Source organism: Entelurus aequoreus, linkage group LG20 (genome assembly GCF_033978785.1).
Source record: "Entelurus aequoreus isolate RoL-2023_Sb linkage group LG20, RoL_Eaeq_v1.1, whole genome shotgun sequence".
Lineage (NCBI taxonomy): Eukaryota > Metazoa > Chordata > Actinopteri > Syngnathiformes > Syngnathidae > Entelurus > Entelurus aequoreus.
In genome coordinates, this window is record NC_084750.1 from 26,373,338 (window position 1) to 26,400,856 (window position 27,519).

The following is a 27,519-nucleotide window of genomic DNA, read 5'->3' on the forward strand; positions in this document are numbered from 1 at the left end:
TCTTCATCGGAGATGACCCAATCCCAACAGTGTCTGAGCAGCCTGTAAAGAGCCTTGGCAGGTGGTATGATGCAAGCCTGAAGGACAAAGACCAGGTGCAACAACTATGTAAGGATATCAGCAGCGGCCTACAGTCCATTGATAACACCCAACTGCCTGGAAAGTTAAAGGCCTGGTGCCTGCAGTTCGGACTCCTACCCAGGATACTGTGGCCCCTCGCAGTTTATGAGGTCCCAATCTCGACTGTAGAGAAGTTGGAAAGAGGAGTCACAGGCTACATCAAAAAATGGCTCGGAGTTCCACGATGCCTTACCACCATAGGCCTCTACGGAGATGGCATCCTCAAGCTGCCCCTCACCAGTCTCACAGAGGAGTTCAAGTGTGCAAAAACAAGACTCCAGATGACACTGAATGAATCCAGAGACTTGGTAGTGAGCAACAATGCACCAACCTTGGCGACAGGGCGTAAATGGAGACCAGCCAAAGCAGTGGAAGAAGCAACAGCAGCCCTCAGACATGCTGACATTGTGGGCTATGTCCAGCAAGGAAGAGGAGGCTTTGGGCTAACAGCTACCCGCCCGGCTTGGAGTAAGGCCACAGCACCAGAACGGAGGAAGATGGTGGTGGACGAAGTCCACCGCCAGGAGGAGGCTGCAAGATGGGCCAAGGCAGTCTCTTTGGGCAAACAGGGTCAGTGGACGAGATGGGACAGTGTGGAGAGGAGGAAAATCAGCTGGAAGGATATGTGGGCCATGGAAGCTACGCAGTTGAGCTTTGTCATCAGAGCTACATATGACATCCTTCCAACACCAGTTAACCTTCACCAGTGGTTCGGCGAAGACCCGGTGTGTGCCCTTTGTTCCATGCCAGCCACCCTCAAGCACATTCTCACAGGGTGCAAAACCAGTCTCACCCAAGGACGTTACACCTGGCGTCACAATCAAGTCCTAAAGACCCTTGCGTCCACCCTGGAGGACAAACGAGTAACCATCAACTCCCTACCACCACCAGCAGCCAACCACCAGCCGACCATTACCTTTATCCGCGAGGGGCTAAGGTAGTCAGGAGCGGCTCCATACCACCTGAGCGAGGCCAGCTATGCTTAGCCCGCGACTGGAGGATGCTGGTTGATCTTGGCCGACAGCTTGCGTTTCCTCCGGAGATTGCTGTGACCACCCTGAGACCGGACGTGGTGCTCTGGTCCCCTTCACAAAAAAAGGTTTTCATCATCGAGCTCACAGTACCCTGGGAGGACTCAGTGGATGAGGCTTATGAGCGAAAACACCAACGCTATGCCGAGCTTGCAGCTGAAGCACAACATCGTGGCTGGAACACTGAGGTCCGTCCAGTGGAGGTGGGCTGCAGAGGCTTTGTGGCGAGATCTACCACCAAATTGCTTGTAGACCTGGGAGTCCGAGGCCAACGCCTGCGTATAGCCATCAAAGCTGCATCGGAGGCAGCCGAAAGAGGCAGCCAGTGGCTGTCCATGAGGAGGAAAGACCCCTGTTGGGCCCCCAAGTAGCAAGCCAGGAGGTATGCGGTCAGCTTAGGCTTGACTCAGGGAAAAGGATGCCCCTGCCATGCATAGTCCCATGAGAAGTCTGCTGTTCAACACCAAGCGACTCATGCTTAATTGGGATTGACGCAAGCCCTGGGCCGATCACCCTGTGGCTGGCCACCCCTGGAGAGGGCGTCTAGTGATAAGGCCGAAACGCCCAGTGACCCAGGGGCACACTACTGATGATGCGTCCAAATGGCAAAACACCCATCCACCATTTCACCAGCCATCACCAAACACTCAAGTATGTGCCAGCACAAAGGAATTTTACAACTTATCCTGTGTTTTTGTAAACATACATACATACATGTATACATACATACATACATACATGTATACATACATACATAATAATAATAATAATAATAATGGATTAGATTTATATAGCGCTTTTTCTAGACACTCAAAGCGCTTCACAGAGAAGTGAGAACCCATCATTCATATTTACAACTCATTCATTCATCATTCATTCTCCGGTGTGAGCGGCACCGGGGGCAAGGGTGAAGTGTCCTGCCCAAGGACACAACGGCAGCGATTTTGGATGGTAAGAGGCGGGGAGCGAACCTGCAACCCTCAGGTTTCTGGCACGGTTGCTCTACCCACTACGCCATACCGCCCCGGTATGGCGTAGTGTATAGATATAGGTATGTATACATACATACATACATGTATACATACATACATGTATACATACATACATACATGTATGTATGTATGTACCGTAATTTCCGGACTATAAGCCGCTACGTTTTCCCCTCGTTCTGGTCCCTGCGGCTTATACAAGGGTGCGGCTTATATACGGCCTGTTCTTCTCCGACACAGACGAAGAGGATTTCTGTGGTTTTAGTACGCAGGAGGAAGACGATGACACAATGATTAAAGACTGACTTTTCATATACCGGTAGGCTGGTTATTTTGATAACGGACAGGCGAGCACTTTGTATTACTTTGCACCGTTGTATTATTTGTACTCTGCACGAATGCTGTTCGCCATGTCAAAGATGTGGAAGTTTGATTGAATGATTGAAAGATTTATTGTTAATAAATGGGACGCTTTGCGTACCCAAACAGTCATCTCTGTCCCGACAATCCCCTCCGTGGTAGCAGGAACCCCTATATACTACGGTAATTACACATCAAAACCCTGCGGCTTATAGTCGGGTGCGGCTTATATATGGAGCAATCTGTATTTTCCCCTAAATTTAGCTGGTGCGGCTTATAGTCAGGTGCGGCTTATAGTCCGGAAATTACGGTATGTATGTATGTATACATACATACATGTATGTGCTGCCATCTTGTTATATAAAAAATACATTGCAAGTATCAGATTGAATCGAAAATCAGGTTGAATGTAGAATAAATTCTGAATCTGAATAGTCACCAAAGGAATCGGATCGCATCGTAAAGCGCCCAAAGCTTCACACCCCAACTAAACATGTGAAGAAGAAAACATGTACCTTGGTTTTGATGGGTCCAGGCTGGATGATGTTGAACCTGAGTCCGTAGCGTCCCCACTCTCCTGCCAAAGACCTGACACACACCAACGTTGAAGGAAACCGTCATGCCAAAGGTGAAAAGGTCACACTCACTTGTACAGCGCCTCCACGCCGGCCTTCGCCGACGCGCTCGGAACCACAAAACCCGATCCCGACTCGGCGTAGATCGTGGTGATGGCCAGGAAGGACGCGCCTGGGGGACAAAGGATGTAGTGTGAATCAACTGTAACCCCAGTGAGCGTGGGTAATGGTGACCTCTGACCTTTGCCCGTGTGGATGAGTCTTTTGCCGACTTCCAGGGTGGTGAAGGCGGTTCCATTCAGGACGATGTCCGTGATGGTCTTCCAGGCGTTGGCTGATAGATTTTCCGACGGGGAGACAAAGTTCCCCGCCGCGTTGTTGATGATCACCTGCAAGGCAGCGCCATGTCCGATTACAATACGACGGAAAAGGATTGATAGAGTTGCAGACTGAAACGTGAATAGATCCAAGTCATTACTGGAGGTTTTAAATGCGACATCCATGATGACCTTTTTTGGCACCGATCGAATCCCACTGGTTCTACCCGGCACCGATTCTATCGGAGCCATGTTTCAGTACACACTTGGCGATCACTCCAGCAGCACTGAGAGCGGACTCAGCCAAACTACCTCTAGCTAATGTTGCAATTTTCAATGTCAACAAAGAAATTCACTCAAAAAACGCTCCAACGTAAGTTTAGTGAGGCTCCACTTAGCAAAAATTGTGCTAGCTTTATCAAATCCAACTTTATTTATATGGCACTTTTTATACACAGGCAAGTGGCAAACAAAACAAAAAAAACATGCAGGCACACTACCAATATTGACAATTAAGATAGAAAACACAATAAATAATACAAATACAATACATACAATACAAATATAAGTTCATACAAATGTAACACAGAGAATACTTGTAGTAATATTCATAATCAAGATAGAAAACACAAATAATACAAATACATTAAGTTAATAAAAATGTTACATTGAGAGAATAATTGTAGCAATATTGATATTCAATATAGAAAACACAATAAATAATACAAATACATTAATAGGTTAATACAAATGTAACATTGTTAGAATAATTGTAATAATATTGATCATTAGGATAGAAAACAACACAATAAATAATACAAATAATACCTAATATGTAAATACAATTGTAACACAGAGAATAATAGTAGTAATATTGGTAATTAATTTAACCTCTTAAGGCCCAAGCTGTTTGTTTACATGCTTTTTTCTTATTTCTCTTTGCTATTTGGGCTTATTGGACCCTAATTAGAATAAAAACTAAGAATAATCTTTTGATATGATGTACTTAGTCCGTAAGTACACAAACGTGTACTTCATGTTTAGTGACATGCTAATTCTTATTTTTACACTTTTTTTTCCAAATTTCATTGTATGTTATACTCTTCTGACACCACCAGATGGCAGTATAAGTGTCCACATAAGACCCCAATTCAGTAGTGTACACAATTTTGGAAATAAGAGCTAAAAAGTGCTGTCCACGCATGTGGCCATTAAGCATTTAGAGGTTTTTAAGATAGAAAAAAATAATAATTATATATATATATATATATATATATATATATATATATATATATACATATTAAGTAAATACAAATATAACATTGAGATAATAATAGTAGTAATATTGGTAATTAAGATAGAAAACACAATAAATAATAAAAATAATACATTAATAAGTTCATAAAAATGTAACATTAAGAAATTCATTGTAGTAATATTGATGATTAAGATAAAAAACACAATAAATAATAATAATAAAAAATAAAAATGTTAATATACATTGGCTTTGCTATTGACATGCTACTGATTAGCATTAGCGAGTTTACATGGCGATTTCAACACCTCCAAATGTGTTAATGAAAATGACAACTCGGCTGCACGTTACAATCAGCTGGTACAGCTGGTGTGTAATAAGTACAATACTTACAGTATCAACACTTTTTAGGGGACAACAGACAGCAAAGCCTGAACTGACTAGCCAACGCACCATAAACTATACACTACTGCCATATAATGTCTCGGACTTGCAACTGTAATTGCAACTTAGTGTCATACTTGCAAATGATTCTTGAAATTGTTATCATAATCAGCTTAATTCTAAAAGTTGCAATAAAAAATGTGCTGATTTTTTATCAAAAGCAATTATTATTTAATAACCCTGTGTGTGTGTGTGTGTGTGTGTGTGTGTGTGTGTGTGTGTGTGTGTGTGTGTGTGTGTGTGTGTGTGTGTGTGTGTGTGTGTGTGCTTACATCAGGTAAGCCTGTCAGACTCTCCATCTGGTCAACACAACGACTTACAGCCTGAGGATCTCTGACATCGAGCTGGAGCGCATGGACCTGAAACACCAACAAGACAGTCAAAGCAACAACCATGTCGCTAATACTTGGTCAATATTCAGGCCACAAAGTGTAAATGGAGTATTGTTGGCGCTTTTTGTATGTTTTTTAGAAGGCTTTATGGGCACAATCATGTACTTACATTGGCTTCATTGTTAGCCACCTCGTACTTGCCATATTTTACAACTTAGAATGCATAAAAAAAGAAAAACGTGTTCTTGACTGACAAAGATTGTGAATGATGAAGTGCAACTCCCTCTAACATCATTTTTTGATAGTATTTTGTTCATTTGAATGTTTTAGTTGATTTAGGTGTTTTTAATGTTGTTACAAAATGCTATTTTATTTGAACTTTTTGCCGCTGTAACGGTTGTTTTTCAGATTGGGAGTTTTGTTTCATTTCAGACACATATTCAACATAAATGCATCCATCTGTGAGTTTTAATCATATCACAGCAGAATTATTAATTTACTGCTACATTTTTAGAAAGGAACTCCAAATAAATAGATATTTTTAATAAAACAAGAACACCAAAGGCTAGCTTAAATCACCAATAGTAGTTTAACACAACATACAGTATATATTTTTTAAATGTCTATATTTTTCACAATTAATAATGATATAGATTTTTTTTCTAGTTTATTTTAATTTTATATATACATTTTACTTGTTTGGGGGAGAAAAAAAAGAACATTTCAATCAATCAATCAATGTTTATTTATATAGCCCTAAATCACAAAAGTCTCAAAGGGCTGCACAAGCCACAACGACATCCTCGGCACAGAGCCCACACAAGGGACGTCGATGTGAATGACTATGAGAAACATTTGACATGTGTTTAATTGTATTTATGCACTGTATATGCCAATTATCCAATAACAAATGTTTGAGAATATATATATTATATTGAATAAAAATTGCTGGTCAGTCTGAGGAATTGCTAGGCGTTCATGCTTGTCACTCACCACTGTCTCGCACACATGTACACACACCCGTGCACAAACTCAAACAGTCCAAAAGAAGAAATGAACAATTTGCAGCCATGTTTTGTTACGATGGAATACACATTATGTGATCGCTAATGTTAGCTATCCAGATCGTTATCGTTAACTAACGCACGCGTTACGTACGGGCGTAGTTATGCCATTATGTGTTGAAAGCCGAAAAAGGCCGGGATAATAATAATAATGCTTACAACACGGAGAGTTAGCACCCTCTAGGCATCTGTGTAAAGGTTGCAAACAGACCCTTTCGATACAGGTATTCATCGGTCTTATATGTAATTGGTGTATATAAAGATGTGAAAAAAATGCATTTTTATTACCTTTTTTTTTTTTTTTAGCACAAGAGGTTGTACACCAGCAACATCATGTAACATCTCACAGCAGGGAAGTCTTTGATCAACACCTGCTTTTTAAGTCCTAAACAAGTCAACTATAGGGATGCTGTATTGCTTCAATGCAACTTTATGGATTATCATTACTTCAACTTTTGTTGTTACAAACTTTTGTGGTGTATGGATGCTAATTTGTGTTTGTATTACGAAAGCTTTTTTTGACAGTAAACTTATGCAACAACATTTTTTGCGTTAAAATTGTTTTAAATTTTTTTTTTTTACATTAAATCCTGCTGACAATTTAATCGGAAAGAAAATCAGTGTTTTAAAATCTAGTGCATACAAATTCAGTGTAACAAAAATCTTTGTATAAAAATCAGTGTATAGAAATTGTGACACAAGCATTAAAAAATAAGCAGCTAAGTGGGCTCCCTGGGCATAATACAACATAATAAACATTTCAATGCAGCCCGCTGGATGTTTTCTAACTATAGAAATTATTCCAATGGTTAGAATCACATTCGCGGTGGGGACCCACTGAAATCACCTGTCTGCATTAAAACGATATCATCACTGCACAGTGCACTTATTGAAGTGTACTCAAGTACCTTGTTTCCTGTCTGGTTACTGATCTCTTTAGCCGTTTCCTGCAGCACGTCCAACTTCCTGTACAGCAGACGGTTCAGTATTCAGGGGGGGGTGAGAACCGGATCCCGACGTGCTGGACGTGGCGCTCACCTGCTCGCGATCACACACTGCGCTCCCAGGTGCGACAGGGCGGTCGTCATGGCGCGGCCCAATCCCGTCCCGCCGCCCGTGACGAACGCCACGCGGCCTTTGAAGCTGTCGGGCGGAAGCATGGGCGTCTCCTGTGGCGGGAAGAAGCGCGACTGGGGAAGTGGAGGCTGCTGAAGAACAGCCGGCGAAGTGTGGAAGCGTGACTGCAAGGACAAACAACTTTTATTTAGTCTGCGAAATATAGACAATAGAAATTATATCAACTCCTTGCTAGCCGCCATCACTAATCCTACGTTTCTCACAAGTACCATTATCACTGGAGGATTAGGAATTGCAAAAAACGCTTAAAAAACATGCTAATCCACATATCATAGGACAGGGGTGTGAAACTTGTTTTTCATTGAGGGCCACATGGCAGTTACAGTACGTACTGAAGGTATTCAGATACCGTTAAATTTGTTACTCTTTGTTTCTCTGCAGCCATTAGCTAAAATAAAAAAAAGTTCATTTTATTTCTCATTAGCACTCCATCTTGACAGAAAAAAAACAGAAATGTAAAAATGTTTGCTAATTTGTTAAAGAGAAACTGAAATATCAGAGGGTCAAGTATTTTGAGGTGGTACTTGGTGAAAAAAGTTTGAGAACCACTGAATTATTGCATGAAATGTAAGGGAATAAAATATTTATTTAAATATCGGTGGAGAGACTATGTCTCCCAGCTGGCCAGGGAATGCCCAGGGATTGCCCAGAGGGATGTCTGGGCTTATCTGCTTAGGCTGCTGCCCCCGCGACCCGACTTCGGATAAGCGGAAGAAGATGGGTGGATGCATGGAATTTAAATATTCATTGATATTGTTACAACAGCTGTGTTTTTGTCTGATTATAATAGTTATCAAAAATGTAATAATTTAATGATCGTTTAAATTCAAAGTATCAGTATTGTATCACCGATATTACACTCGCACCTACCCAAATGTGTAGTATAGCCCAAAATAATCTTAGGTATCGAAACAACAGAAGAGTAATAACCAACTATTCAGGGGCGGAGCTACAAGGGAGGCTGCGGGCCCCTCCCTCGGCTTCCGTAGGAGCTCAGAATGGTGTTAACATTTTTGACCTCGGGGCCCAGGGCCCACTCAAATATTGACACTGAATTAGTCATTTTACTCTTGATTTTAATCCTATTCAATAATGATATCCAACCTACTTACAGTTTGACAGGATAATCCTTGTCAAATGACACAAAACCATGTGTTATTTAATCAAGGGTTAGGTCAGGCTGATTAGAAAAATAAATACTAATCAAATATACTACAAAAGAGACTCCTAAAAACTGATGAAAAACAATTTACATACAATTACGCAGTGCCAAAATAAATACATTCGAACTAAACAAATAATAAATACTTGTTTCTTGAATAAACTGTCAATAAAATGTAAGTGCAAATAAAAATACAACTCCACCACTTCGGTCATAATTTTTGCGCTTAAGAAACTTCACTATGACTTTAGGACCAGACTTCTTCTGTTTGTCTGATATTAACATTACTGCCACAAGTGGTGGAAAAGTGTATTACAACTGAGTACCGCTGCGGCCCATACGGACCACAGCTGAGAAACAGATATTTTGGCTGCCCTATGTTTAAAAAACACTGGTGTAGAGTGTAAAATATTGAATTAAATGTTGTGCTGTTATAACTGGCTTTATTTTCACTCGCACATTTCACTTTACGACGTGCATATAATTTACAAGTGTATCTCCGACGACCATATTGTCAATATTTATAATAATTATACACTTGGACTCCAGCTGTATTCTGGGTAAAATCGTCATCAGCCGCCCACCAAACAGAGAGACAGTGGCGAGACGGATAGTGAGCTCGAAGTTATCGTGAGTGGAATTGCTTATAGTCGACATACAAAAGTGGAGCAGCAAAGCGATAAAGCCGGCAGATACTGCCAGCATCAGGGAGCTACAATTCCAGGTAACAATTCAATTCTAACATTTACTGTACTACACTATAGCTGGGTTTCTACGGGCCATTAAAAGGATTTAGCGAAAATTAAAGGCCTTAAAGTAGCAATAGAGTGGAAAAACAGATTGAGTTCATATCAGGGCTGGGCGATGTATCGATATACTCTGTGCGATATAGAAAATGACTATATCGTGATATTCGAGTATACGTTCTCACGCAGTTGTTTTTAGCTGCGGGCATTACACTACAGGCTCTTCTCACTCTTTCTTGTCTCTCCTTCTCACAGAGACATAAAACAAGCGCACCTTCTTACATACGTCACACACGTATAAGCCCTCGCGGAGCAGAGAGGTAGCAGCATGGCTAAAGTTAACTGTGGTGCGAGTGGTAATACGAGAGAGAGAAGGTGCGAATCTGGTAACAAATGAAGGAAGAATTAATTCCTAAGAAAAACAGCAGGGGGTCCATCGTCCGGCGGTGGTTTGGCTTCAAGTGGGAATATGTCGAACAGACAACCGTAATATGTCAAGTGTGGGGCAAAAGCGTTGCTACAAAAAGTAGCATTACAGCTAATATGTTGCATCATTTGAAAAGTCACCCGCTAGAGAATGAAGAGTGTTTGAAACTCCGCATGTCAACATCTCCGTTCGGTGCCACACCCACAAAATGCAGAGGCAACCATATCCACATCAACACCGTATGAAAAAAAAATAGTCCACCACATAAGGAGATAACGTCCGCAAACCTACCACATAGCGAAGGACATACACTATTTGATTTCCTATTATGCAGCTAATTTTTATTTGACTGTTATTGAAATATCTTGTGTGACATCATGCACAAAAGTGCACTTTATTTGTTTTAAACTGTAGTGGCGTTCTGTACAAAAAGTTCACTTTAATTTAGTGTTTTGATTTGTCATCTTGAGGACATCATGCACAAAAGTGCACTAATAGCTTGTTTTAAAATGTCTCTGACAATCTTGCACTTTCTGTTTTGGAAATGACATGAATGTTTGTGCCATTGCTTAATAACTGTTTAATAAATACAGTTTTGGTAAATTGACTTAGTTGTGATTTCCCTCTCTGCTTGAAAGTTTAAAATGAGCATATATTAATGCAGTATGAAGAAGAATGTTTTAATGTAGACACATAGAATCATCATACTGCTGTGATTATATGCGTCAAGTGTTCATTCAAGGCTAAGGCAAAATATTGAGATATATATTGTGTATCGCGATATGCCCTAAAAATATTGAGATATTAAAAAAAGGCCATATCGCCCAGCCCTAACTTCATATGCTTATTTGTGTTTCATTGTATCCATTAAACCATATTTAATTGTATTTACAATCCGCAAAGTATGTGAAAATACGGTCTAAAATGTCACCAATTCAGTCGGCCATTTTGAATATCCCGCTCCGAACACCTTCTGTAATTTCCGTAGATTCTACGTCACTGGAATAACGCTTCTGCACTCTGACCGGTATTAGATTAGTCATAATGGAAATATGCAAAAAATGGAAAGAGATGTGCTGTTTATCACTCACAATCCTTATGTAAGGCAAGAACACATTTTATGCATTCTCAATGGTAAATAAATAAATAGCCAACAATTGAGTCAACAGAATTGATTTACGTGGACCCCGACTTAAACAAGTTGAAAAACGTATTGGGGTGTTACCATTTAGTGGTCAATTGTACGGAATATGTACTGTACTGTGCAATCTACTAATAAAAGTTTCAATCAATCAATCAATCAGATGGACGGTCTTCTGTTCCGCTCGTTGTACTCTAATAAACATCCAGAAAGCGCAAACAATACTCCATTTACATCTCGTGACCTGAAAATTAACCAAATATGAGTGATATTGTGATTATAAGTCCCAACACAGATGGACTATTTTAGCGGCACATTGTTGACACACTTGAGTCGGCGGCTGCTTCTGCTTGGTCTCAAACTTGCTAAAAGTAAATTCCAGATTACAATTCATGCATCTCTCACCTAGTAGTAGACAAATGTGGCCATGGACCGACAGGCTGGTCCACTTTCACATCCCCGAGATAGCCAAAAAGACCCCAAGAAACGTCTTTGTGAAGAAACTTTTTTGTTAACCCTTTGTGAGGATTGTGATTGAATCTTCATCCAAACGGAATTATGTGAGCATCCCAGCGAGAGTGGAAACATTACAGTAACTGTTTATTTTATTTTGTTTTTTTATGGTTAGTTTATATGTTTAGCACCTAACAATGCTGCGGATGCTCGAGTGTCACAATAAAGCTACATCTGGGTAGCAGTCGGCTTCTAAAACTTAGTGCTCATCCTCTTTGTTTCCGGGCTCAAAAATATAAGGTTCTGCATCATAATTTTCCCCAAATTAATCGTTGTTGGCTCTCACAAAGTCTGCTTGATTAGCATTGTTGTTGATGAGGAAGGGATCTGAAGTTACTCTTCTACGTCACAGATCACGTGACTGACTTCCTCATCATCACTCAAAAGGGCCCGGGAATCTATTTTGATCATATCTATTCATCGACAAACTTTGGAAGTCTTTTGCTGTCATAAATCAGATGTATATGATGGTAGCTTCAATATAGAGGAAACTTGTTTTTTCGCTCCACTGGTACTTTAAAGGCATTCAAAATCATTACATTTGATGTATTAAAACATTAGTCAATGAATCAAACCATAAATGAAAATGAACTCAATAACTTTGACACTTTAAACATAACTTGCTATCTACTGTACACATTTTAAACAACTGAGAGGGTGTACAATACAATCTATTCAAAATGTTTAATTGACTCAGCTTATTTGTAATGCATTAGAGTAAACTATGATGTGTCTTTTCCAAACAAATGCATCATTTAAATTCATATAGTGTTCATTTAATATTTGAAGTATTATTTTTAAATTTGTATCTTTAATTAAAAATGTATCTTCCAGTTTGAGGCTATTATACGGCATATTTTCAGTGGCTAAGCATTTTAAAAATGACTTCTGGGTGTATTATGGAGATCAACTCATTCTTATTTCGGGGGCTTTGTGGGCGGAATAGAGGCGCTTTTATTGACCCCATTGTTAGAATTAGGATAGGTGGGGTTTTGCTAACTTTTATTTACGACTCATAATGCATAAAAAAAGGAAAAACGTGTGTTCTTGTCTTACACAAGGAATGTGAATAATAGATAAAATAATAATTAAAAAAATTTCCCATCCCCTTTAATTAGATTTTCTACATCCTGTGAACGTGCTGATGCTGTGGCGAAAGCGAGAAGATAAACATGTCGGGGAAACGGGAAAATGCTAATTTCAGCACAAAGTTGTAAAGCTTGTCGATGGTGAACCCAGAGATGTAAAATGTTGTCAGGGTGAGCTTTACTATTTGGGTTTAGGGGGGCCCGTCATGGGGCCGGCTCTGACTTGGTCCGCCACTGCAACTATTACCTGTTGCGGTATTAACTAAAATAACAAGTAGATTAATAATAGATTTTATAGTGCAGTCAGGGCCAGCAAGGCCTTCTATGCTGGCCTAACATAACCACAAATCATGATCATAATTAAAGATAAAATTATTTTTTTATTTACTCTCCCTAAATATCTAAAAGTATTCATATTCTCTTCATGTCATATTATGCTCGTTCCAGTGCTGTTGTTTTTATTTTTAGTTTATATCCAATCAGAATTCAGCTAGCTTATGTTGCCATGCTGTACCAAATCTGCCCGAGGCCTTCAGAATCAACAATGCAGGCGTCTGTGCACTGTAAGTGAACGGGGACATACAGTTGATAGACAGTTGCGATAGCCAATCAGATCACAAGATGTTGACAGTAGCCTATCAAAGTAGCCTGATGTTAACGAGACTGTGATTGGATACTCACTTGTCATTCCAAAGTGAGTATCCATTCACAAGTTTCACTTTAGCAGAAGTGTTGCGCCGTAGCCGGACCGGGATAGCAGAGAAGGAGAACAAAACGTAGATTAGGTGGCAGATATACTGTATATTTGCAAGCCCATTTTTAAGAAGGATATTTAAAGAGAAACTACATCTTGTGAGACGATGTCGGTCAATCCCGGAAGCTAGCTCAGCTGTTCTGGCGATGAAATGGGGAAATGCTCGCCATTTCCACTCAAATAAGCCAACGGCGAGGGGTACCACTGGCTTATACGGCGTCGAATAGGTCGTACAAATTGTGAGTACAAATATTTCATTTTTTCACCCTTGATATGTTTTTTGCAATTTTAATTTTGACAGTACCACATAAGATATGTTTTAATTGCTGAGGCATTATAATTTATTTTTAAATGCACACTGTTGATGTGTTTCAATACACCACAGTAGGGCGTAAATGTGTTCCTGTATTGTATTTCTCCAGCAATGGTCACGTGGTGACATAAATGATGGTATTTTGAGAGGTACTCAATGAAGTCGGACATCACTGAAGGCCTAGGTGGGAAACGCACGGGCCGCCACTGTAATACAATACAACTGGAAATGACGCCATGTGTCACTGCATACGCCAGCAACTAAGTGATGAACATTTACAATCAATTTTGAAAAAGATATATTATCTTTTACACACCAAATAATTTATCGTGATATATATCGCGATATCAATTAGCCCATCGCTAATTACAACCCAGGACTCCTGACTGCAGGTGTGTACACATTGGTGGTGCTGCGGTGTCATCTGCCGGTCATGAAGGGAAACTACAATTATTTTCAAATAAAAATGTCTTTTGTTCCGCCGCGTTTACTGTTGCCAAACATGAAAGGAAACAAGTGAAAGCACAATTGTGTTTTATAAAGACGAAACTCGCACTTACCACAAGAAATGACGCCTTGAAAGTTTGCCTTCGAAGAACAACTGCCGCCATGTTGACTGATGACCTTTCGCCCAGATTGGAGTGGGTGCTGTTTTGTCCAAAAGAAGTAGGCTTTACAAGAGAGTTTTGAAAAGAAAGAAGGGACAAACCGTCGGCAAATCAGCCACGTGTCAATTGGAGCTTCCGGTTTCGCGACCGGGTCACACAAGATCGATCGTCAAACGTTCCCTTCGAACGCCACGCGTCACGTGACCGTACTTTTAATTTGAAATTGTCCAGTCATTTCAACAACTTCCGATTTTCTTCCGGAAAAGATCCGAAGCACGTCGCTGCTCGGTCCGATCCACGGCGATTGATTACCTGTTCCGTGTGATTGACGAGTGATCAGCGTGACTCGATGGAAAGTCCAAATACGGAACCCAAACTGATACTGGTTTTCAGCGGGAAACGGAAGTCCGGAAAAGATTACGTTACGGATATGATCCTGGAGCGGTAAAGACTCAATATTTTAATTATTGTTGTTGTCTTACGTGGTGTTTTAATGTCGCTCTCCAGTTTAGGGGAAGACGTGTGCTGCGTCGTGCGTCTTTCTGCGCCCCTCAAGCAACAGTACGCTCAGGTGAGACCACGCGACGTCCGACTGCACGAACACTCCGGAAGTATTAACTTTTCAAAGTAAAAGATCACTCTCACTTCATCAAATGAAAAGAAGCAAGTTATATTGTATACAAAAATGTTTTCATACCTTAGTAACAGTATTTAATTTTTGTTACAAAGTTTGGAATCATATATGTATATTGTCACTAGTTTTAACAACGGTCTGATCATCCAGGAACATGGTCTAGACCTGGACCAGCTGTTGGGTCCTGGTCTTTATAAGGAGCGCTATCGGTCTGATATGATTCGCTGGGGTGAAGCTCGACGACAGCAAGATCCGGGATTCTTCTGTCGCCTAGCAACCAGAGGAACCTGGCAACCAGTTTGGGTACATCAGTGCCATGACAGATATGGACACGGGCACGTTTCAATGTGTTGTGTGATTGGTCAGGTGGTGAGTGATGCGCGGCGGCTGTCGGACCTGCAGTGGTTCCGGACACACTTTCCTCAACAGACCCGGTGCGTCCGAGTCAAAAGTAGCGAGGAAACCAGGAAGCAGAGGGGGTGGAGCTTCACCTCAGGTATGACAGGCAGGTGAGTGTCGCGAGTCCACACCTGTTGGCTCACGTGTTTGTGTCGCGTTCTTTCGCTAGGTGTGGACGATGCAGAGTCTGAGTGCGGCCTGGACAGCGGGGTACATTTTGATTGGACCGTCACTAATGAGACCGACGCCCCCTCGTTAGACGAGCAGCTGTTGCCCATCTTGGCACTGGCCGCACAAGCTGCTGATCAACAAGTTGATGTTTAAAAGAAATACCAAGACAATTGAACGTGGTGCTTTTATTTTAGAAAAAGCCGTCTTGTGACGGCGTCATCACAGCATAAAAACTTGTTTTCATCCGGAGAGGCGTGTCTTGCACCTCTCTAATTGGCCCCTTAAGCTTGGCAGAAGAATACGATTGGCTGGTTCCCCGAGCAGGAAAATGATCAAGCGAGCGACTAATCACACTAACGCGCTTTGTTAATGAGAGGAATGTTGGCGAGTAGTTCCCTTTTGTGTTCAGCACGAGTTGAGCTCCTCCATGGTCTTGTTGAGGGTGGCGTGCAGCTCCATGTTGGCGTTCTTGGCCGCTTCCAGTGACTCTGCAAAGACAACACGGTCAGCATCAGCAGTCATGTGACGTCTTAACTGGGTGAGGGGGCGGGGCCGCACCTTCCAGACCGTCGATGGTTTTCTCCAGCCTGGCCACCGTACGCTCTGCAGACTCCGCCCTGGTCTCGGCCTGGACAGAAAGTAGATTCAGCATGAACAGGAAGCCAGCGGCCAACTAGTTAGTTTATTATTTCTTCGGTCAATGGTCAACAAAGTAAACAAACAGTTTTACATAAACAAACAGATGTACATTCATAAATTAAAAAAAAAAATGTTGCAGACCGAAAGGGTTTAGGCTGAAGTTGAACATTTATTGCGCCTAACCCTATAAACAAAGTCAAGTACGAGATGAGCTTCCAAAAAATATGAAATTTCCTTTTCACAACATATTATAAATACACATTGTACACAACATAAATACTGTTCAATTATATACACAGTAAAGGCACTCCTTGTACACGTTAAACCTTTGCACCAATTATATACTATATACAAACAATTATACTTCCATTATATTTATATGCCACATTTAGTTTTTAATTAACATTGATCATAGTATTAACTACTGTGTTGATTCAAGAGTGATATATTTTTCCAAGACATTGGTCTTAAAGTTTTTTTTTTAAATGTGTGAATGGAACTTGAACATTCTAAGGAATCATCCAAGCTGTTCCACAGTTGAACCCCCCTGACAAACACATCTACTTTTTAAGCTCGTTCTTATGTTTGCTTTCTGAAAGACAGCTGAACCTCTGAGGTCATAGGGACTCTCCCTAGGTTTGAACCTCTCCTGTAGACACAGAGGCAGCATGTGGTTATGAGCTTTGTACGTCACAAGAGCAGTGTTGCGGTCAACAAGATGGTGCAGTTTTAATGTTTTTAATTTAATAAACAGAGCATTGGTATGGTCATGATAATCCGCATAATTTACAATTCTAATCGCTTTCTTTTGAAGAACATAGAATTGATGTTTGATTTGTAATTGTTACCCCAGATTTCAACACAATAATTAAGATATGGGTGTACGAATGAATTATATAACATGTTAAGAGCCTTTTGATTTACAGAGTTTTTAATTATATGTAACATAGCAATGATTTTTGCCATCTTTGTCTTGAGTATATTTATGTACAGTTTCCAATTTAATTTATCATCTATATAGATTCCCAAAAATGTTGTTGAATACACCCTTTCTATCTCCATATCATCAATTCTTATATGACACTATGTTATTTTTCCTATTTCCAAAAATTATATATTTTGTTTTATTTAGGTTGATTGATAGTTTATTGGCATCAAACCATTGCTTTAGTATGTGGAGTTCACGCTCTACTAGACAACATGATTGCTTGCACACCTCCTTTAGTTTGCTGCTCAGTTTCTGGATCTCGTCCTCGTAGCGATCCTCCTGGTGGGAGAACTGCAATGCACAAAAAACAAGCCGGTTGGCACGCAGACCAATAAGAGTCCTCCATGCTGACCCCTGACATCCTACCTTCTCAGTCTGAGACTCCAGACTCTTAGAGCTTGCAGAGAGGGTTTTTAGCTCCTCCTCAAACTGGCGACATTTGCTGCAGACCACAAAACACAAGTTCAGAACGCGGCGCACAGGGCAGCGGGGGCGGAGCTTTAAGCAGCTGAGGGTCAGCGTTCAAAGAGTCAGCTGCTTGACAGCAGGTGAAAGGTCAGGGGACCCTCAATACTTTGTCCTGATAAACCGGCAAGCTCTTCACGGATTGGTTAGCGCGCCGCAGGAAGTGGACTGCTGTTTGTGCACAACCAACAAGAGTGTGTGTGTGTGTGTATTAACCTTTCAGCTTGCTCCGCTCGGGCTTCTGCGCGCTCCATTTCATGCTCCCCCATTACCAGCTTACGAGCCACCTGTCAATCAAAAGTGTCAGGTAAAAAAAAAAGTGAGGCTTCAAAAATACAGGAAATGGTTAGTGTGTGGAATATGTATTGATGTGATCATGGAAAACTGATAAATCATGATAGTAATTTGAAAAATATATATACATAGAGCAGGGGTGTCTAAACTGCGGCCAGCCAGCGTCTTCAATTTGGCCCCAAGACATCATGAGTTCAATAAAGCATCACATTGCGCTTTCAAGTTAATCTTACCTGGTGGTCTCTTGATTGCTACACATTAGCTGCCATCTTGTGGACAATGTGAGTAAATCAGATCAATTACCCGTAATTGTATTTTAAAACAATAGCAGAGCATTGACTTATATGACACAATCCAAAAAACTTCCCTAGTCATCTTTTAAAAAAATAAAAACTGCAACTAACAAAGGTCAACACACATTGTCACACATAACCTGCTTACTGAACAGTGTGAATATTATTAAAAATGTCCAAACACCATAAAAAAATAAATCAAAATTACACCTATTAATATCCATTAGTGTACATGATGGGGAAAAAAATGTAAAACACTCTCCACACTTATCGATGTTTGGCGCATTTTAAACTTTCACAGTCTGTTAATATCCAATTATTTATTTATTTATATATGTATGTTTGGAGCATTATGGCGGCTTGACATTTCTGATTGATTACAAAACTTTAAGAAGGTCGTCACGGAAGTAAACAAGGTTGGAGTCAAACTTTACAAACTCTTAATATCCAATTTTACATACATACATACATATATATACTGTATATATACATACATACATATATATATATACACATACACATATATATATATATACACACATATATATATACACATATATATATACACAAGGGGGGGGTTACCCACATATGCGGTCCTCTCCAAGGTTTCTCATAGTCATTCACATTGACGTCCCACTGGGGTGAGTTTTCCTTGCCCGTATGTGGGCTCTGTACCGAGGATGTCGTTGTGGCTTGTACAGCCCTTTGAGACACTTGTGATTTAGGGCTATATAAATAAACATTGATTGATTGAGATATATATATATATATATATATATATATATATATATATATATATATATATATATATATATATATATATATATATATATATATATATATATATACATACACACATATATATGTAAATGTGTGTGTATACATATACACAAAAAAAAAACATGCAGTCAGCTTTCGGCCCCAAGTCATAAAGTTTGGACACCCCTGATCAAGAGCTACACCAAACTATTTCTTGAATCGATTAACCAATCGATTATTTTTTCGATCAAACTGTAAATACAACTTCTTTTTGTATCTCTTTTTTTTAGTTTTGCAGGTGAATTCCCTAAAAATACACAAAAAGCACTTTTCTTGTACGTAGAAATTTAAAATGGATGTTAGTTCAGGGGTACAAAAGAAAATTACATAAAAAGCCGCTTTACTTCCTCCGCCATCCTGGATAAACCGCCCTTGATGCCGTTTTAGGTGCTCGTGCATTACAGTGTACTGCTGTGAAAACTTATTTTTTTAATGTGCAGTTTACAGAGCACTTCAAAAGGCTAACGGTGTTCTGATCAGGGTTTTATGCTGCCAATTCCAATACCAATCACCCGTAAGTGAGATCAGCTGATACCATCACGTGTATTAACTGTAAAACCTATTATTTACAGTGAGAGTTATTGACTATACAATCTGAAAATGAAACCATGAAATCACCTTACTTTTTGGGAAGTGAACTATTAGTAAATTTGACTAATATTTGAGATCACTAAATGCTTTTGCAATGTTGTATTGCTATTCTGTTCCTGGGTGTTCCAGTCATACAATAGAGAGATAGGAAAGGGCTTTCATGGAGTCCTGAAAAAAGTGGTTCATAAAGGTAATAGAGTCGGGGAAAAACGAATGTGCGTCGAAGGAAATGGCTCTTAGAAATATCACTTTCATCATCTTGTACTATGCTCGCGTCTGCAGTGATCACTTTGTAAAATGTTTGTTTGAGAAACTTTCTGTGATGCAATCAAGTTTATTACAGACTATATTAGTAGTGTTTGAGAGCGGAACTAAACGTGAGAAAAGGACAAGAGATCGCATTAGTTTGTGTTCTTTTGTGGTTGCTATGCCTAAATACAACTAGAAGACCTGCTTGTTAGGGCTGGGTATCGGTACTCGATACCTTTCGGGTATCGACCGAAACAACCCGATACCAAGTAGTATTGAAACTGCGTCTGTCAAACGATACCTGCAATAGGTTCTTTTTGTACCCAGATCAAGAAAAAATGACTGTTTCTATGGTTTTGCTCGCAGCCAATCACTGCAAGCGTTCTTCAATTCAATGCACCATGTGATTGGTCTACCACCGCAACAACAATAGTTTGTATGGCGGTAAAGATGGTTGAAGCAAGGCAGAATTGGCTGGTCATCATTCCGAGATTCCGGCAGCAAAACGGTCAAAGGTATGGTTGTACTACACGCCTGTGGCGCAGGGTACAAATAAATGCATACAATACAAAGATTATTTCGGGTAAAACGGGGAATACTAGCAATATGATTAAACACCTCATCAAGCACGGAGCAAACTTAAGGGTGGAGAACTGTACTGTGTTTAAAAAGCTGGCTTCTACAACACCAGCATCGTCGTCGTCATCTCAACAGGACACTGCTCAACCGTCGATAACTTCAGGTAATACATAAATGGTTACTTTGTTAACAGTACTCATCCTTTGTGTGTTAAAACGCGTATTGTCAAGTAAATCGTTTTGGGCATGTCGTAGGCATGTGAGCTAACGCTAGCTTAGTTTGCTCGCTAATTTGACCTTATTAGCAAGTTAGTGCCCTGCTCAGTCACATCTGTCAGTGGTTAGGTTACCGGTTTTAGCTTCTGTAGCAGCTTAATTAATTATGTACTTTGTTAAGATCCAACTACGACTACCACCACTGCACCGGCTGACGTTGCCAGAGACTCTAGCAACACCCTCACACCATTCATGTTAGCTGCAAGATCTCAGATGGAGAAATGCCACAGGAAAGTGACAGAATTTATTGTGAAGGGGCTACCTACAGAGCTGACTTCCACCAATCCTGCTGAGTGGTGGTGGGAGAGGAGAGGGACATTCCCCATCTTGTTTGACTTGGCCTCTAATCATACATGTGTCCAGGCATCCTCCACTCCAGCAGAGCGAATATTTTCAACTGCTGGAGACACAATAAGCCAGGGAAGGGCATGCCTTACCCCAGAGAAGGCTGACATGTTAATATTTCTTAAAAAGAACTGTTGAGGAAGACTGACTGGTCAGTGGTTACTTACTGGTTAGATTCAGAATGTTGGTTGGTGGTGATGTGGTTTAAAATTACACAGCCAAAATAATACTTTGTTGTACATGTTTGTACAGTTATTTAATAAATATTTGAGCACTTTCAAAATGTATTTGTGAAAAAATCTTGAATGGGGAGGAGTGGTGACAATTACGCAACCCATTGCATTCTTTTCACATGATTAATATCGAATGAAGTACTCAGTTGGTATCTGTATCCTTTTAAGGGTACTGGTAGCAAAAAATGTTTAAACGATACCCAGCCCTACTGCTTGTGCAAATAAACTAACCGAGTAATAAACATTTTAATTGTTGCTCCAATCCACCATATTTTCATCGTCCATTTTCATAACAGAAACTAAAAGCTTAGTTGTTGTGCAGGAAAGCCATGTGCTTTATTCGACACATCACATTATAACGTCTTTTGTGTTATTTGTTAGCATAAATAAAATATCCTTAATAGTATTGATAAACTAGATGAACAAATATTTTGTATGCTGAACAGCATATACTATATCTTAATATCACTAGCTAACATTGCTGTACAACAGGGACATATACAGCTAAATAATAAGACAAAATATGAACTTTACACCATAAAAACAACTGCAGACATGAATTGTAGATAACACTAATATTTGTAGCAGGAAATCAACTACAAACAGACTTATCCTTTTTGTTATTAGCGTCACGATCACAGGAGCATGGCACTTGTTATGTCAATCAAATATGTTATTGATGTACGAATAAGTCCAACTTTGTCTTTCACCGATTAATGTTTAATTTGTGGACCCCTCACATGTAAAGCCATGATGAGCTTCCAATCTTTTCTTTTCTAAATGTCGTAAGTGTCAAATGAAGTGAGGTCGTAGCAAGCAGTAACGTCTTGGTGATGGTAAGTGGTTAAAATCATGAAAAAACTATTTTTCTAAAGAGTGTATAAATACACTTAACCCCTTTCAAGATCGATTTGAAATTTGCCTCCAAACCTTTCAAAATAACCAAATCTGCACTGACGCAGGTAAATAAAACAGTCGCCTAATGGGGCTCTCGACCATCGCCTGAAACACGGAAGTGCCCGGATGTGCCTCTAGGTCACGTGATTGCAACCCACCTATAGGGAGCAATAGTGTCGCTGAACACAAGACAATAATGACTGTGCATGTGAGCTGTGTGCTTGGTATTTTTATGTATTTTAATCTATTTATCTATGTTCTTATGTGTTATTATGAATTTGCACTAAATTAGTTTTTGCTTACAATTTCGTTGTACAATGTACAATGACAATAAAGATATATTCTATTCTCTATTCTAGTCCAGTAAATGGGGTACATTTTGGGACTGATCTGTAGTGTTAGTTTTGTCGACTGAAAATGTTCGTCTTGGTCAAATTAGTCAACAATTTTCTCAGGGGTGTGAGCACCCTTTGAGGGGAAAAAAGAACATTTCTTTCAGCAGGAAGTGCTGTCACAAATGTTGAAAATCCAGACTACATTTCCTGCAATTGGGTACATTTCTACACTATGTTTTACCTTTAGATTTATTCTCATCTACCAACCGCTTTTGATTGGCTTTTTGGCACTTACATGTCCCATGTAATGTACCACAGCATTTTTACTAACATCAGCATCATTGAAAATGTCATGTCAAATTAAATAACATGCCTGCAAAGAACTCAGAAAACCTGTAGCAACGCTCCGTAAGGTAATATACTTTCGGTGTTGTCACCTTTATTTACAGTCCGTCACGTCAAAAATATACCTTCTCGCTGGCTACTAATAAATACTCTGAAACTACAACTGGCTCGGAACTAACAGTGTTCGGATTGTAATCATACAAATATAATTAGCAGCCGTCTACGTTGTGGCTCGGAGGCAACAACAAGTGAGCTAGCTGGATGGTTGGCTAACTAGCGAGCTTGTTTCGGTGCTGGTCGTCTCCCCGTCCTGCGACTCAGTGCGGTGAGCGTTCAATAAATGTTGTTTTGATCGTATTTTTCTTGATTTCATTAAAAAACGCAAAAGTGATACGACACGAAAATTAATGTTTAAAAACGAAGATTTTCACAGAAGTTTCACATGCCTGAAAATAGGACGATAACTAATCACAACCAAATGCGCGTTGACTAAAACAATACCAAAATTGACAATTTGTCGAATAAAAACGACAGAAACTAAACCCAATCATATTTAAGTTCGTCTTTAGGCGGGTGGGACTATTCGATCACAGTTGCACATGGGAGAGGGGCGGGGCGTGAATGACGGAGGGGATCCAATCAGAACAACGGTCTGTAAGGCACACAATTTTGATTTCTACCTCAGAAAATAAAACACTTCAATACAATACATCTTCTACACCTGCTGCAGTAGACAACAAAACACGTAAACCCTGTGGCTCCAATTTCTCCAATCAAAATACGACCAATTTGAAGCGCCGTCTGGGGGCTAATCGTCAGAACATCTACGCAACAATAAGTAGGCCCACCTAATATTTGGAAATGACTCATACTGTTACTATTAAAGACAGTAGAGCAAGAGGAAGACTGCTTACTCTACCACTACTTTTGTTGTACGCCATGGGTGAGCTTGTCGGCTAATTCAATAAGCAACATATCTGTACAGTGCACTTTAATCGATGTCCTCGGCACACTGTTCAAATATTCATGGCACAACCCAAAAGAGCAGATTTGTCATTTTTCCAGCTAACACACAAAGAAAGACAGCTATGTGAGATATACGTACATTCTAGATGTATAACACTGGTTTTGTATTTCAACAGGACAGTGGCCAAGACGCCAATTGTGTACACTCAGTGTAGTTACACACAATATAGAATACAACTAGTTTGTTTCTTCATGTGACCATTCTAGTCAAATATATTCAACATTTGAAAAAAATGCATATAATTTAATTCTAAGTATTTTTTTTCATGATTTAACTTAGTGATTTGTTGATTTTTTTTGTGTGTGTGATTTGTTCATTATATTGTTTAATTAGAGATTTGCTCATGATTTATTATTTCATTGTTAGTAATTTTTTCATGATTTAATTATTAGTGATTTGTTAATGATTCTAATATTTACTTGCTCATAGCCCTAATATATGTATTGTAAGTATTTGTAAATATAGGTAAGCATTAAAACCAGACATAAAACACTAACATCATTTAAAAAACAAAAGTAACATATATATTCAGGAATAAAAAGATCAGATAATGTATCTATTGTTTAATTATTTGCAGTTATTCATGATTTGTTGAGTACAATTATATGATTTGCCATTTAGTTATGATTAAATGATTATCATTTGTGTTGATTACCAATATTTGAGTTCCATACTACTCTAAGTGATTTGTTTATTAGTTTTTATCATTATTAGTGATATACTCATTATTCAATAATATAATTACCGGTATATGGATTTGTTCGTTTTCTTATATAATTTATTTGTTCATGAATTACTTAGTGATTTGTTCATGATATTTGTTGCCTATTAGTAATTTTTTTATTTAATTAGTGATTTCATGATTTATTATTTGATTCTTACTAATTTGCTCCTAATTAATTTAATTTAGTGATTTGTTAATTACTTTAATATTATCTTGCTTATAGCCCTAATATAGGTATTGTAAGTATTCGTAAATATAAGTAAGCATATAAATATAGGTAAGCATTAAAGCCAGACATAAAACACACTTTGACAGACAATTTAAAAAACAAAAGTAACATATTTAGGAATAAAAAGACTAGATAATGTATGCATTATTTAAATTATTTGCTGTTATTTACGATTTGTTAATTACAATTAAATGATTTGCTATTTGATTATGATTCAATGATTATTATTTGAGTTGATTACCGATATTTGTGTTCAATATTACTTTGTGATTTTAATTGTTCATGATTTATTAGTTTTTATAATTACCAGTGATATACTCATAATTTATTCATATAATTGAGGAATTTGTTACATATTTTTTTGCAATTTGTTTATGACTTATTAGTGATTGGTTAATGATTTTAATATTTACTTGCTCATAGCCCTAATATATGCATTGTAAGTATTTATAAACATAGGCAAGCATAAAAACAAATACATAAAGCACCCTTTCAGATGGACTTTAAAAAACAAAAGTAACATATATAGGAATAAAAAAATCAGATAATGTATTCTTTAATTATTTGCCACTTATGATTCGTTAATTATAATTAAATGATTATTTGCTATTTGATTATGATATTTATGTGTTTACCGATATTTGCATTCAAGTTTACTTTGTGATTTTAATTGTTAAGGATTTATTAGTTATTATAATTATTAGTGATATACTCATGAATTATTCATATAATTTAAGGATTTGGTAATTTTTTACATAATTATTAGTAATTAGTTCATGATTTATTATTTGTAGTTTGCTCACGAATTATTTAATAGGGATTCGTTAATGAGTTTAATATTTACATGCTCGTAGCCCTATTATTATATATGTTGTATTTGTAAATATAGGCAAGCATAAAAGCACATACATAAAACACACCTTAACATGTACTTTAAAAAACTATATATATTTAGGAATAAAAACATCAAATAATTATGTATAGTTTAATTATTTGCTATCATTGATGTTTGATTATGATTAAATGATTATTATTTATGATGTGTCTGAGTTGAATATTTAGTGATTAGCTCATGGTTTTAGTTTTTATAATTTACTCATAATTTGTATGTTTATAAGTGGTTTGTTATTTTTTCTAATAATTAGTGATTTGTTATTTAATTAGTGATTTGCTATCGATTTTACTGATATTTACTTGCTTATAGCCCTATTATATGTATTATAAGTTAATTGTGGCGATACGGCCCAAATATAATACTGATAGAATTATTTGTTGGTGCACGTACTTCCTCGTATTTGCGGTCGGCCTCCTCGGCGATGACCTGGGCTTGTTTAAGGTCGACCGTCAGAAGTTCCATCTTCTCCTCGTCCTTCATGGCTCGGGTCTCGATCACGCGAATCCCCCTAGAGACACGTGGCGTTCACCATCATCATCATCAAGCCACAAACCAGCCAGTGACTCCGCCCACTCGTCTTACCTCTCGCTCTCATCGGCCACCTTCTCCAGCTTGTCCAGCTTGCCGATGGCCTCGGTCAGCTGCCCGTGGGTCTGGTCCAGATTGTCCTCGGCCAGCTGCAGACGGCGACCGAGGGACGCCACTTCCGCCTCGGCCTGCCCCGAGCGACAAGCACAAGGTCACCTGACCTGCCAATCGTCAACACCTGGGTAGGCGTGAACACACATACCTCTTCCCGGGTCCTCTTCTCCTCCTCCAGCTGGCATTGCAGCTTCTCCGCTCGGTCCTCAGCTTCTTCAGCTTGCGCTTGAAGAACTTTGATCTTCCTCTTCACCGCCTCGATGCTATTCACTCCTCCGCTCATGGTTTTGTTCGTCTTTGCACAAACAAGTCGAGCAAGTGCGTCAGGGGGGGGCGGAGCCTGTATAGAATGAACTTTGTGTGGACGCCACAGGAAGTCCATTTCACAAGAAATACCAACAATCGCAACACAAACGCTGACAAGGGAGCGCACACACACACAGTAAAACTTAAAACAGTGCCCAACGAGGAAGGAACTAGAGCAGGTTCGGGCGGGTCCAGACGTGTTTCTCAACCCGCCCAAATTTTCTGACGTTACCACACAAACATCCCACTTTGTACTAAAACATCCCAACTTAAAACGACGAGCTGACTTTACTGTCGACACGGAGATGTGGAATGTTGGCAACAAACAGGTGTGACACGCACTTCTTACCTGTGTCTGACGTTAGCAGCTAGCAGGCTAACTAGCTGTTAGCAGCTAGCAGGCGGTGTATGCGCGTCGCGTCCTAAGGGAACGAGAAATGACCACTTAGCGCCTCTCAAGATGGAGTAAAAGTAAGAAAGAGGCGAGGAGAAGGTTAGAGTGATGGTTCTGGTTTCGGTCCGGTGAATAGTGCGGGTCTGGTCGGCTTCCGTATTCAACCAACTCCCAACTCGGACTCCACCTTTTCCGCGTTGTTCCCTCCCGGAAGTGACGCAACAAGACGGCTTTCTTGGAAAAAAAAAAGTTTCCTCGCCTGTTTCAATTCTTTATTGCACTTTTTTATATCTATTTCATACATTTCTTTATTGAAAGTGCACCGTTAAGTGTTTTTGATATGACTATTCCCATCACACATTTGTGTTGTATGAC

The 27,519-nt window shown here is 39.3% G+C and overlaps 3 protein-coding genes across 9 annotated transcripts in view; 1 reads left to right on the top strand and 2 right to left on the bottom strand.

The window, feature by feature from the left end:
• decr1 (2,4-dienoyl CoA reductase 1, mitochondrial) overlaps positions 1-15,583 on the bottom strand; it is a 21,496-nt gene extending 5,913 nt beyond the window's left edge. The window contains exons 1-8 of one of the 5 annotated variants that reach the window (XM_062029816.1): positions 15,407-15,583; positions 14,329-14,416; positions 7,526-7,728; positions 7,396-7,453; positions 5,364-5,450; positions 3,317-3,464; positions 3,148-3,247; positions 3,016-3,088 (exon numbers count right to left, since the gene is read on the bottom strand). In XM_062029816.1, the coding sequence (XP_061885800.1) occupies positions 3,016-3,088; positions 3,148-3,247; positions 3,317-3,464; positions 5,364-5,450; positions 7,396-7,453; positions 7,526-7,728; positions 14,329-14,379 (720 nt within the window). In that variant the 5' untranslated portion in view covers positions 14,380-14,416; positions 15,407-15,583. The other 4 variants (XM_062029819.1, XM_062029817.1, XM_062029821.1 and 1 more) reach the window with 4 other exon arrangements.
• pmvk (phosphomevalonate kinase) lies at positions 13,412-18,174 on the top strand. 2 transcript variants are annotated; one of them, XM_062029830.1, is made up of 5 exons: positions 13,412-13,694; positions 14,884-14,947; positions 15,161-15,313; positions 15,377-15,506; positions 15,579-18,174. In XM_062029830.1, exons 1-5 carry the CDS (start codon positions 13,615-13,617, stop codon positions 15,731-15,733), a joined length of 582 nt encoding a protein of 193 aa, XP_061885814.1. In that variant the 5' UTR covers positions 13,412-13,614; the 3' UTR covers positions 15,734-18,174. The 2 variants fall into 2 exon arrangements, with proteins under 2 accessions (XP_061885814.1, XP_061885813.1); XM_062029829.1 differs by lacking the exon at positions 13,412-13,694 and adding an exon at positions 14,298-14,820 and having other exon boundaries at positions 15,579-18,173.
• On the bottom strand, positions 15,751-27,359 carry LOC133636126 (tropomyosin alpha-4 chain-like). Of its 2 annotated transcripts, none has more exons than XM_062029827.1 (9): positions 27,100-27,359; positions 26,593-26,784; positions 26,385-26,518; positions 26,193-26,310; positions 17,889-17,959; positions 17,574-17,649; positions 17,436-17,498; positions 16,139-16,208; positions 15,751-16,068 (listed from the first exon to the last, which is right to left on the bottom strand). In XM_062029827.1, the coding sequence occupies exons 2-9, from the start codon at positions 26,725-26,727 to the stop codon at positions 15,986-15,988; spliced, it is 750 nt and encodes a 249-aa protein (XP_061885811.1). In that variant the 5' UTR covers positions 26,728-26,784; positions 27,100-27,359; the 3' UTR covers positions 15,751-15,985. The 2 variants fall into 2 exon arrangements, with proteins under 2 accessions (XP_061885811.1, XP_061885810.1); XM_062029826.1 differs by having other exon boundaries at positions 26,593-26,739; positions 27,100-27,358.
• Positions 27,360-27,519: the final 160 nt, after the last annotated feature.